The 13,886-nt window shown below is 38.8% G+C and overlaps 1 protein-coding gene across 7 annotated transcripts in view; it reads right to left on the bottom strand.

Annotated features, from left to right (window-relative positions):
- Positions 1-13,886, bottom strand: part of git1 (G protein-coupled receptor kinase interacting ArfGAP 1) — a 217,838-nt gene that overhangs the window by 36,452 nt on the left and 167,500 nt on the right. For all 7 annotated transcript variants that reach the window (XM_060848349.1, XM_060848344.1, XM_060848347.1 and 4 more), the window contains exons 11-12: positions 13,405-13,502; positions 1,567-1,678 (exon numbers count right to left, since the gene is read on the bottom strand). In XM_060848349.1, coding sequence (XP_060704332.1) covers positions 1,567-1,678; positions 13,405-13,502 — 210 coding nt within the window. The remainder of the gene's footprint in view (positions 1-1,566; positions 1,679-13,404; positions 13,503-13,886) is intronic.

Genomic DNA, 13,886 nt, shown 5'->3' on the forward strand with positions numbered 1-13,886 from the left:
CCACAGTCCAAAGAAGTGTAAGTTAGGTGGATTGGCCATGCTAAATTGTCCCGTGGTGTCCAGGTATGCAGGATAGGTAGATTAGCCATTAAATGCTGGATTAGGAAGGTAGGGCTGGGGGATTGGTCTGAATGGGATGCACTTGAGGGTTGTTGTAGCCTCTTGAGCTGAATGGCCTCTTTCCACACTGTAGGGATTCTACGATTCCAAATATATTTAATGGTGCTGATGTTTGAATGCTGTCACTGCACCTACTTATGCAAATAGAAAACATCCTGTCACACCCTTAACTTGGAGAGTCTTAAGGTTTAACAGGTAAACCTCTTAGAGAACCTGGGCTCTATCAGTTAATGACATTGCTATCTGACTCTAATTAAGCTTATATTTAATTGTGATACTGAAAATATTAGATGACACAGTAGTCATGATATCACTGAAGGACATGTAATTCATTTCTTCAAGACAGACAGTCTGCATGTATATCATCAGCCAGGAGTGTCAAGCAAAACCTTGAAATAACTTTTGGTCCCATTTTTTATCAGTACATGGACTGGCACTGATAGATGCCTATGAAAAGGGTAGCTAGAAAGGTCAGAATCTCACACAAGTAACAACTAATATAAAATGCCATACACTGAGCCACTCTTCTAGATCATGAATGTATAATCCTGTGGAATAAAGATCATGATTTTTTTTCCCCCTAAGGTGTCAAACTGCAGTTTTTTTGTCTGCATGGAAATATAGTGATATACTTCATGAACTGAATTAATACAATGCCAATGATTTGCACAAGTTCTTATATTTGCAAATCATTTTCTACCAGTAAGCTCAGATTATCAGATGAATCAGTGTGGAAGGCAAGGTACTTATAAATGTCTCTGGGCACCTTTTTAAAAAAAAAAATCTGTTGTATTGCAGAACATAATCTGTTCGTGGTATCAGCTAAAATGTGTGTAAGGCAGCTAAAATGAGAGGTGTGTGAGGAAAGTAAATACTCTTCAGAATACAGGATATGCAGAATTAATTCCATTTAGACTCATTCATGTCTAGCAATGCAAATATTTCTGATCATACTTCACATAGGCTTCTAACAGAGAATGCCACAGAGACACCACCAGAGGTTCGTCCACTTAAAGGTTGCACATCCAATATGTCAATGCCTCCCCCACTACATCCCTTAATAATATTCTAGAGATTGCAAGCGTGAATCAGTGTCTCACTGCACTACAATCTATTACAGTATCTGAAAGAATTTTGAACCGATTATGGTGCAGTCTAAAAACAAACAACTTGAACAAACATTTCATGATACAGGAATTGCAGCAGAAATACTGAACAAGTTACATCATTATTCCCTCATTCTTCATTAAACACACTAGGTCAGAGAAAATATTCAAAACTGGTTTGTACCAACAGCTCCACAAAACTGGACAGGAAAAAAAACAGAAGGTTAAGTTCTCCACTAACAAGTTTTAACAATCAAATTTTTTGTTACGTTATTTAACTATTGACAACATAAAATCTCAGTTAATCATCAATATATGAAAGTTCTTAAAAATTACTTACCTATTGGACTACCTAATGTCTTTCCATGTTGCCTCCTCTTTGCATCACTCAGAATGTCGATAATCAGGGTTGCAAACTCACGGGCATTAAACCTAGCAAGTTTTTGTCGACCCTGAAAAGAATAATATCACAGATATAATTAATCATTGATAAACTCAGAGCTTTTCAAAGACAAGTTTTCTTTGTTATAAGTCTCAACTGAAGACATAAGCTTCCTTCTCTGCTCATGTTTTGCTCTTGCTCTCGTCTGGCCACAGTCTGCTGACCCGCTTTCAAATAGTTTTTAAAACCACACTACCAAAGTAACCAATGATCACTGGGATCACTTGAACCCAGCTGGAGAAATATGCAAGGCGTGCCAACAACTAAGCCAATCAAAAGACGTTGAAAAGATTTCAAAGGAGGGAAAAAAATACCAAATATTTGACAGAGACCACAGGGCCAGAGCATGCCAAGGAATAAACTGTTCATTGTTAAAAATAGATCAGATTTTTTTTTCTCATTTACAGCATCCATGCATACCAAGGAGAGTGGGCTGAAAACAGAACGTGGAGTCACTGTAACCCTCCACAGGTTTTGTTGACCTGCTGCTATTCGTTATGTCAGTACAATTTTAAATCAGGATAGGAATGAGATTATTTCTCTTTCTGAAAAAAATTACTTCTTAAAAACCCTTTGCAGACACTGGATGTGAACCATTTTCTGCATTCTGCAATAGCGCTTCATTTTGTTCAGACACATGCAAACTGTATTACAGCACATGGCATCTGGCATATACAAGCTTTTTAAAGAAATGCATACAAGAAAATGACAAAGACAAGTTGAAAAATATTGGTAGCTTAAGTAAATTAAACACTCAGCTGCCTCATATGTGAATTAAACAAGATTGTTCATGTAGGTGCACAGACCCTGAAAAACTTTGAAAGAAACTTCAACCTGACAGATTCAAAAACATACATGTTGAACAAATATAATTGTTGGAGTTAAATGACTTTTAATGATATTCTAGTGCTGTGGACACATAAATATGTGCAACCTACAGCTGACAGATCCAGGTTCTATTGTCAGTTTGCTGGTTTCAACAACGAACATCTCTGTGTATGTGCTTGAACAGGTGTGGACCTCTGCATTCAAGCCAGTTCATGTTTATTGTTGAGAGCTTGGTCAGGAGTATCCATATTCTCCCAGTATGAAAGTAACAAAAAATGTAAAGTGCATATGCATAAGTTAATGGGAACCTGAATTCCAGATGCTATGACTGTTTTAGGATAATGGGAACTTTGAACGACTCCTTAAAAAAAAATTCGCACTTGTATGGTAGTTCTGACAGAAGACCCAAGTTACTCAGAAAAATAATGGACACAGCGCTGTATTGGAGATAGATGAGTGGCCAAAAGGCTGATTTAAAAGATAGCTTCTTAAGGATGACATTAAATGAGAAGAGGGAGATCGTAAGGGAGGTGGTGTAAGAAAGTGTGGAGCTTAGTGGTTATTGGCAGTTAACATGGATGGTTGGGAGGGTTGTGGATGATTGAAGTCAAGAAGGAATCTAAATATGAGAATGAGGATGGGTAACAATTAAGTAGGATTTGGTATTAGATAAAAGACATTGATTTGAGGAGGAGTCAAAATTTAGGAGGTTGAAGGATGGGAGACAGCCTAGAGAACATTGGTATTCTCACAACTTGAGGTGACAAAAGTGTAGATTAGAGTTTTGGCAGCAAGAATAAAATAGTGATGGAAAAAGACAGACCAGATCTAAAAGTTTAAGTTCTAAATTGGAGGAAGGCCAATTTTGACTGATTTGGCAAGAATTTTCAAAAGCTGATTGGGCACAGATGTTCACAGGTAAAGGGACGGCTGGAAAATGGGAAGCCTTCAGAAATGAGATAATCAGAGCCTAGTGACAGTATATTCCTGTTAGGGTGAAAGAAAAAGCTGGTAGGTGTAAGGAATGCTGGATGACAAAAGAAATTGAGGGTTTGGTTAAGTAAAAGGAGGAAGCATATGTCAGGTAGAGACAGGATAGATTGAGTGAATCCTTAGAAGAGGATAATGACAGTTGCAGTATACTTAAGAGGGAAATCAGGAAGGCAAAAAGGGGACATGAGACAGCTTTGGCAAATAGTGTTAAGGATAATCCAAAGGGTTTTTACAAATACATTAAGGACAAAAGGGTAATTAGGGAGAGAATAGGGCCCCTCAAAGACCAGCAAGGTTGCCTTTGTGTTGAACAGCAGGTGATGGGGGTGCGGGGGAGGGGGGGGTGGAGAGAGAGGAGGGAAGAGATACTAAACAAGTAATTTGCCCTTGAAAAATGCCCACAGTACAGAGGAGGAAGTGCTGGATTTCTTGAAACGCATAAAAGTGGATAAATCCAGGACCTGATCAGGTGTACTCTACAACTCTGTGGGAAGCTAGAAAAGTGATTGCTGGGTCTCTTGCTGAGATATTTGTATAGGCACAGGTGAAGTGCTGGAAGACTGGAGGTTGGCTAACGTGATGCCACTGTCTAAGAAAGGTGGCAAGGACAAGCCAGGGAAGTATAGACCAGTAAGCCTGACGTCGGTGGTGGGCAAGTTGTTGAAGGGAATCCTGAGGGACTGGATGTATATGTATTTGGAAAAGCAACAGACTCATTAGGGATAGTCAACATGGCTTTGTGTGTAGGAAATCATGTCTCACAAACTTGATTGAGTTTTTTTTGCAGAAGTAACAAAAGAGGATTGATGAGGGCAGAATGGTGGTGGTGATCGATATGGACTTCAGTAAGGCATTTGACAAGGCTCCCCATGGGAGTCTGGTGAGCAAGGTTAGATCTCATGGAATGCAGGGAGAACTCAGCATTTGGATACAGAACTGGCTCAAGGGTAGAAGACAGAGGGTGGTAGTGGAGGGTTGTTTTTCAGACTGGAGGCCTGTGACCAGTGGAGTACCACAAGGATTGGTGCTGGGCCCACTACTTTTCATCATTTATATAAATGATTTGGATGTGAGCATAAGAGGTACAGTTAGTAAGTTTGCAAATGACAACGAAATTGGAGGTGTAGTGGACAGCGAAGAGGGTTACCTCATATTACAACAGGATCTTGATCAGATGGGCCAATGAGCTGAGAAGTGGCAGATGGAGTTTAATTTAGATAAATGCGAGGTGCTACATTTTGGGAAAGCAAATCTTAACAGGACTTAGACACTTAATGGCAAGGTCCTAGGGGGTGTTGCTGAACAAAGAGACCTTGGAGTGCAGGTTCCTTGAAAGTGGAGTCGCAGGTAGATAGGATAGTGAAGGCGGAGTTTGGTATGCTTTCCTTTATTGGTCAGAGTATTGAGTACAGGAGTTGGGAGGTCATGTTGCAGCTGTACAGGACATTGGTTAGGCCACTGTTGGAATATTGCATGCAATTTTGGTCTCTTTCCTATCAGAAAGATGTTGTGAAACGTGAAAGGGTTCAGAAAAGATTTACAAGGATGTTGCCAGGGTTGGAGGATTTGACCTATAGGGAGAGGTTGAATAGGCAGGAGTGTCAGAGACTGAGGGGTGACCTTATAGAGGTTTACAAAATCATGAGGGGCATGAATAGGATAAATAGACAAGGTCTTTTTCCTGGGATGGGGGAGTCCAGAACTCGACTGCATAGGTTCAGAGGGAGGGGGAAAGATATAAAAGAGACCTAAGGGGCAACGATTTCACACAGAGGGTGGTACCTGTATGGAATGAGCTGCCAGAGGAACTGGTGGAGACTGGTACAATTGCAACATTTAAAAGGCATCTGGCTGGGTATATGAATAGGAGGGGTTTGGAGGGATATGGGCCAGGTGCTGGCAGGTGCGACTAGATTGGGTTGGGACATCTGGTTGGCATGGACAAGTTGGACCAAAGGGTCTGTTTCCACGCTGTACATCTCTATGACTCTAAATGTTATGCTAGAGACAGCAGCATGTGATATTAGAGGTAGACCTAGGCAGTCTTTAACAAATAGGATTCGTGATTAGGAGGTAGTAGTACAGATTCATATAGGATGCCAAGTTTGCAAGTTCAGTGAGCTTCAAGACCATGGCAACAGGAGACAAAAGATGCTGACTGCATACTTCCCAATGCTTAAACAAAGTAACTTGAAGATGATTTATTGACTGGATGCCTGAAAAGTAGTCTGACAACACAGTCGATGGGGGTGGGGTGGGGTGGTGGTTCTGTGTAAAATTGGGTACCATCAACATAGATGTGCAATTGTAAGGGTGCAAAAGAGCAGCCATTGCTGGAGATGTTTGGCTCACAGCCAAACAAGGGCAATGTTCCGGAGGAAGACAATGCAGAAGGAGAATAGTACAACTGACCTCACAAGAAAAGGCTGAGACACGAAAAGGAAGTGTTTAATTTGTGACTGTGGTCAGTGCTGCAATATAGCAAGAAATTGATGGGAGAGATGGAAACAAGGGTTTAGATTTTGGAGATGGCTGTAAGTTCAAGGCAGCGAAGGGAAAGAATGCATGTAAAGGTGGAGATTAAAGAGGGGCCTTTTTGAAGAGGTGGTGATGATGGCTGTTCTCATTATATTTCTTTCATCTTTAATTGTCCAACTCACCCCACTAATTAAAGTTGATGGGCCAAAGACATCAACTACTAAAATTAGAAAAGCAGGGAACTAAAGGGAAGAAGGAATTGAACATAATGACAATTACTGGGGAAAAGACCTTCCCAGGATCCTAAAAGAATTAGCTGCAGAGATACTGGAAACATTGTTTGCGATCATCCAAAATTCCTTACATTTCAGAAGGTTCTAAGTATATTGTAAAAGGATGTGGTAAAGTAAGCAGGAAACTACAGGCCAGATAACCCAACACCTGTACATTGAAAAAATTGTGGAATCTATTACTCAGGAGTCAGCAATATTTAGGAAGTCCTTGTTCAGTAAGGCAGATTCAAAATGGTTCTATAACAGAATCTATAACACTGTCTATAACATGTTTTGACAAACGTGCTCTTTGAGGATAGAAGAATCAGGTGGATAAATGGGATTTTCAAAGGATACAAGGTGCCACATAAAAGGTTACTGGTGTCCCAATTTGGCCACAACAGTATTAAGGGAGACAGACTGTAGAGCGCTATGTTGCAAAGAATTGCGTTTGTACATGAAATCACAAAAAAGGATAGCTGGTCAGTACAAATAATTAAGCAAATAAACATTGGAAAGAAAGATGGAGTATAAAAGTATGGAAGTCTTGTTACAACTGTACCGAGAATTAGTGACACTACACCCAAAGTCTGGGAGAAAGTGAGGACTGCAGATGCTGGAAATCAAAGTCTAAAAGTGTAGTGTTGGAAAAACATAACAGGTCAGGCAGCATCTGAGGAGCAGGAGAGTTGACATTTCAGGCATAAGCCCTTCATCAGGGATCATTCCTGATGAAGGGCTGATGCCCAAAACGTCAACTGCTCCAGAGTGCTGCCTGACTTGCTGTGCTTTTCCAGTGCCACAGTTTTCAACTCTACATCTTAAGTATGGCGGACAACTTCGGTCTTGTTCTTGAGGGATATGCCTGCATTAGGTAGTTCAGAAAGGTTCACTAGGTTGGCTCCTAGCACAAAATGGTACTTGTGATAAATAATTGTTCAGCTTGGGCCTGGAATAATAAAAGTTGCTCTTAATGGAATAAGGTTCTGAAGGTGCTTGATAGGGTCGACACTAAAGAGGCTGCATTCCTCCTGGGGGATGCAGCTAAATGGAGCTAAAGAATAGAGTTTAAAAAGAATTCTCCTGTTCAAGATATAATGGAAGAAATTTTCTGAGGATTGTTTGCCTTTGGAATTATCAAGGAGGGTGAATCACTAATGTATATGGAAAGCCAAGTTAAAAGTTTTTGACTGAGTGTGAAGGAGAGGGCTATTGGGGTTGGGTGCCAAGAAGAAAATGGAATTATGGCCACTAACCGATCAACTATTACCATATTAAATTGTGGAGCCAACTTAAAGGGCCAAGTGGCCTACTCCTGCTTCTGTTTCAGTTTATGAATTTACAAAAGATGAACAATCAAATTTTCTATCCATCTTCAAAAATATTTAAATCACTGCTTTTTAATTAGCAATCAGTAACAATAAAACTTTATGAAACTATCATGCAACTTCTTCCAGAAATACAAAACCCAGCTGTAAGTGCTGTGTTATTTGCGTAGTAGTTTTGTTTTAGAATAACATTTGATGATTAAAATTCATTACAAAATCTTTGTAATCATATCTTTTTCTATAATTTTATGCATACTTTTAGAGATCAATTAATAGTCCATGGACCGAATGAAGTAAAATGTAAAATCTAAATATATTAAAGCAGAAACCATGAAGCTTAGAGAAGAACAAAAGATTTGTATTTCTAACACTCTGACTTATGACTTTCATTTTGAGATACTGATAAACGTGAAATTAAAAAAGCTGTAGCATTTGTTGCATATCACTTTATTCCTGTAAAACATTGTTGCTTCAAATGCTTTAGAAGTCATGTATTGGATGTCATCCATAAATACCTAATCTTCACTGTAACATGAGTTAGAGATGGAAATTTTGGACACAACAACCACCAACATTGAAATGATGATCAGAAAGTTCAGTAACCCAGCTACAGCATGTCCTTCTTGTGTGACTTTCATACCAATGCCTCATCTCAACAATTAGCGATTACAATTTTACTCCTTCCCTTCACAAAGTATCACTAACATCTCCAGGTCTAATACTTCTCCCACTCAAGTCAACAAATACCAACAACTGCTGTGAGGTTGCTTGCTGCAGACAGTATCCTCCCAATAGTTAAATAAGGTAGCAGTTTGTTAGAACAAAAATATCTTTTGAAGTCTTTCCTAAATTTGTAACTGCACTTGGAGTGGTACAGTGGTTTGCATTACTGCTTCACAGCACCAGGGACCCGGGTTCGACTCCAGATACCAGTGACTGCTTGGAATCTGCACATTCTCTGCATGAGTTTCTGCTGGGGACACTGGTTTCCTCCGACAGTCCAAAAACGCGCAGGTTAGGTACACTGACCATGTGGATTGTCCAGCAGAGACCAGGGATGTGCAGACTGGTTATGTTAAATATGGGAATGGGTTTAGGCGGGACACTCTTAAGAGGGTTGGTGCAGACTCGTGGGCCAAATGGCCTCTATCAACACTGTAGGGGCTCAATGATTTCATGACTTTTGTTTTCTCATGCTGGTGTATTGCTGAATAGGCAAAAGACTTTCTAATAAACAGTTATCCTAACTGGGTTGAGTATTGACAGGCCACTTGAACAGGAAGACAACTGCTGAAGCAGATTGTGATACAAGCAAAAGGGAGAGAATACTGGCTTGTATACTCTTGACTTTTACTTTAAGGACTGTTGTGGTTCCTTTACAACATTTTCAGCTGAGACCATAAAAAAAGAAATTGGAAAAGAGCATAAGAAATGGAAGGAGACAATAGAGACAACACATGATGAGTCACCGAGCATGTAAGCGGCAGGAAGGGCATTACCCAGTTCCAAGGAAGCTAAGGTCCCTATAGATTTCTGAAGGGAATTCAATAGAAGTCTAGAATGACCGACATCTCTGCACACGGAAATGTTTAGTGAAACAGCATATCTGCCAGACAGCCTTCTGGCACTGTCAAGAATCATGGAAGACACCAAACCCCACACTACTGCCTGACGGAGAAGGCAAAGAACTTATTGCTACAAAAAAAACAGTTGCACCAGAGGGAGAACAGAAGAGACACATTTACAAGGAAGCATCTGTAATACAGTTGAAAAGGACAGAAAGCTGGACACAAGTTAGCAGCACTGGGAATTGGATAATTTTACTGCTGCTGCTTCAGTTTTGTCACAGTAGACATGACATTTCAGAGTTTATTAAAGATCTGATAAAGATGTCCAAGAGAAATTTGTCATCAAAACAGTTGTAAATCTCACTAAGGAGGTGCTATTCCCATGATGACCATATCTGGGGATCTTAGAAGAAACATGCCTGCCAGTGAATGAAAGCAGAGGGTCAAACTGTTCAAGTTGGAAAAGCTGTCATATTACATGTGGTGCCACATTTGTGCAGGGTGTAGTTCAAGTACCTGTGGCTGCCTAAGACATGTCTTTATAGTATCAACTATTTAGAATGAAAGTTACCTTTTCATTTGAAATACAGCAAGCTTCTGTTTTAGCCAGCACTATGTGAACTAGCACTCTCAATAAACTGAGAAAAATTATATACCTTAAATACTGAAAGCTTACTATATTACTGTGATCTCCGCAGTACAGAACAGTGGGTTGAGGGTGCAAGTGAGACAGCTCTCTGCTGGTAAACTTTATTTAAGGCAAAACGGCATTATTATGTCAGTGATTTATGCTGTAAATAAAGTATAACAGCAATGGGTATAACCTCTGCATTATGTTTCTATTATTTAGTGTGTGTTTTTACATTGATTTTGTGGACCTCTTGATCAATTGGAATATTTGATCAACTTGCACACTCCTAGCCCCATAGGTGCTCGTTAGTAAAAGGTCTGCAGTATCTTTTGCCTGTAAATTCACAACTAACATGCTTGGTTTCTGATTCTTTGTATTAACTGGCAAAAGTGGAATCTTGCTGATATTTTCTTCATTTCGGGATCTAGAGTAAACTTGGTTATTGTGCTTTCTGGTTTCCCCTTGGAGGTTGTTACAGGATGCTTTACAGCAAGATTCCTGATTAATCCTGTCAGAAAATCTGAAGGAGGGTCATTGGACCCAAAACATTCTCTCTACAGATGCGGAGTTTCTCCAAATATTTGTTTTTTCCTTTCCAGATCTAGAATAGCCTGTTCTCTCGATGATTCCACCACATTTTTTCTAAAGAAAATGGTTTTGTACATATTTCACAAACACATCCTTCAAACTACTCTGGTTAATATAGTGTGTCCAGTTTATATGAAAATTAAAAATGCTCATTGGCATTGCTTGTGTTTTATGATCCTCCAATTAGCCATCTATACTCTGTCAGCACTTTGATTACTGTTAGGGAACCTCTAAACCAATGCTACCAATGCTTGCTGATCTTATATGACTGAATTTCAAACCTAGGATCATCTTGATCTGAACATCTCAATACCACTGTGCATTTACTCAGGAAGTGATCTTAAATTCCACAGATACCCAAGTCTGTTAACAAGCGGATTCTTGTGGTAATGAAAATTGCTGTTGTGTTTGCTTACCTCAGTGGCTGAAATTCATAAGTAATCTATCATTTGTGAATTCTTTTGAGAAACTTCAAGAGATTGTGCTATGCAAGTGGATGCCTTTATTTCTGCCTCTTAATTTCACATACACCACATGATAAAGTTTAGCATGGTCATCAAGAAGCAGTCACTTCACAGGAAATTTTAAATTGAAATGTTGACAGTATGGTGGAGAAGAGATTTTTTTTAACTTTATTCAAGGGTTCAATGAAAATAACATTTTACAAGGTGCTTCTTTTTAAAGCAATTTCTTTTGTGGCAAGCTTATTTAACTGGTTAAATCACACTTCTACTATTTAACCTTTGAAACAATAATCTTAGGAAATAAACTTTACTATTAAATTGAGGTTTCCTCACTGACATGCCTATCCAAAATCCTTAGATTTTTCCCATCTACAAAACAAGTGTCAAAAAGGACAGTCATATTAGAAATTTGTAACAATGCAGTACATTGAGTCCATTTTGCAGCAGAGGATGGCACAACACTAACAGAGCTACTTTTAAATTTCTTTTAACCATTCAACTTCTAGGAACTTAACTGAATACAAAAACACCTTTCAGGTGCACACTTGTTGGATTTATCTTTCACTTGAAGATTAGATTACTCATTTTACTGTTCAAACATTCCTAAACCAAGGTCTTTTAAGAAAAAGGCTAACAAAATTCAAATATCAGCTTATTTTTGCAGTTATTTGGCAAATGAAGTGACAAGACTGCCATGGCTTAAACCTTTGTGGAAAAAATTGGCAATCAATTCTAAGAAATAGTGCAGCAAAATACAATTTCATATCAGCAGAAGGACAAAGGTCATACAACATTAATTTCTTACGTTGTGCTTCCTATTATGAATTCAGCTGAGATATACATTTATACTGAAGTGTTGTCAGGTACTAGATGGAGTTGGTATTATTTACAAAATAAGTTTACATATATAAAAGCTGAGTGTCAAATCTGAAGAATAGTGTATTATGAAGGTATAGAGGTGTACTGCACCTTTAAGAGAGACTGGAAGCTGGCATGGGCTTAGAGAGGCACAGATGCGCCGAAAGAACTTAAAATGTGCATTTGACTGTGGAACCAATAGTGCAGATGAGTTGCCATGGTATACAACAACTTCGAATTTTGCCAGTTTAAAATTATGCTCCAAGATATCAAAATACAATCAAATTTGAATGTAGTGTTTTGATGATATCAAGCCAATGAAATGATCCAATGTTTTGGGGTATAAAACCAACATTTTGAACAGTTAAGGGGAGAACAGCAAAGAGCGCCAACAAGTACAGACTGCTAGCCAAATAGCTCTCTGAAAGGTATCTGCATAGAAGAAATTTGTGCAGCAGAACATTAAAGTTGACCTAGAGAAACCTACAGGGAATGATCGACATCTGAAAACTATACCTGTATTTGAAATTGATTTTGCCATAAATTTAAGAGAGAATTTATCGGACTAGTATTGTAGAGTGGGAGGTAAAAGGTTTAAGAGAAAGAAGTCATAAATAATGGTTTTAATGTTCTCTGTTGGTCTTAAAGAAGAAAATTGTTAATTTTTACTTTAAATTGTTAAATCTGGGATAGCTCTTGGCCTTTTGAACTTTAACAGATTACGGCATGAGGTGAGCTTGAGTGTGTGTCAGGTTTAAATTAACAGAGAGGTTTACCCAGTATCAAGTGAAAAAGACACCTTTACAGTACCAGAAATTCCAAGCACATAAATCAAGTCATAAAACAAGATTATGATTGAGAGATGTATGTAGCCAGTCTGTCAAAACTGCATCAATATTCAACTAAGACATTAATAACATTTTGCTAGGTTGTAAGCAAGCAACAGCAACCCAATGACAGATGTAGTCATCGATTTTCAACTAGTAATGCTCTTGTACAGTCATTGTATTGAAAAATCAGTACTGCATTCCCGCTTCCTTCTCTAAATATAAATTTAGGCAAAAGTGTTCAACCAAATTTGACAAAACCCTCATAAATCACTTGGAGGTAACTTCATTAGGGTGAGCTAGTAGTCCAGCTCGCTTAATAGGACTGTGCCTGTAAACAGATCATTCCTAATCTCGATCATACTGTCAAAAGGAGGGACCAAGCAAACATTATTAAAATTACAAGATCGCACACTCACACACCTTCCGAAAGATCAATTCCACAAGAACAAATGTTGAAGGATGGGTAAAACAGAACCAAATTAAAGAACTGTGAATGAGCTAATTTCCCTCTCCTTTTATCCAGCATTCATTCTTTCCTGTTAAAATGTATAATGCATTATAATATGGATCTGATGTATGCAACATTCATATGAATACATATAACTTTATACATTATTTTAGATACATGTTTGCACATTCTCCCCGTGTCTGCGTGGGATTCCTCCAGGTGCTCCGGTTTCCTCCCACAGTCCAAAATAAATGTGCAGGTTAGGTGAATTGGCCATGCTAAATTGCCCGTAGTGTTAGGTGAAGGGGTAAATTTAGGGGAATGGGTCCGGGTGAGTTGTGCTTCGGCGGGTCGGTGTGGACTTGTTGGGCCGAAGGCCAGTTTCCACACTAAGTAGGTAAGTAAACATGCAAAAATATATTTAATAGACACACTTGTATTCTAACATACCTGGTTTCTGGTTGCAGAATATTCTGGATTCACTGGAAGAAAAGGAACAGCACTACGTTCAGTCACTAATGTGCTATGATTCTGGGTGGCCAGCCACACTGCAAATACAGCAAGTTCATAGTATTAGCAAAGATGCTAGGGCTGAATGAAAATAACATTTTACAAGCTGAGGTGCTTCTTTTTTTTTTAACAAAAAACCTTGCTGTAGATGAAATTAACTGGTTAAGTCACACTATTACTTTTGATTAATATAGCCCAACAGGGAAGATCAAGTCTGCTTTATTATCTGGCTGCAAACTTAGAACTTTGAGATTTCCCTTGCTAACATGGAGCAAGAGCAGTTTTTATCTAAATGTGGTACAAACTAAAAGACCCAAAACTATTTCAGCTGCAAACCAGCAATGCTAGATTTACCTCAGAATTAGATGAGTATATTAAAGAATTGCATTATGTAACACCTGTCTTAAATCAATAGATTCATC

The sequence above is a fragment of the Hemiscyllium ocellatum genome, chromosome 31 (assembly GCF_020745735.1).
Source record: "Hemiscyllium ocellatum isolate sHemOce1 chromosome 31, sHemOce1.pat.X.cur, whole genome shotgun sequence".
Lineage (NCBI taxonomy): Eukaryota > Metazoa > Chordata > Chondrichthyes > Orectolobiformes > Hemiscylliidae > Hemiscyllium > Hemiscyllium ocellatum.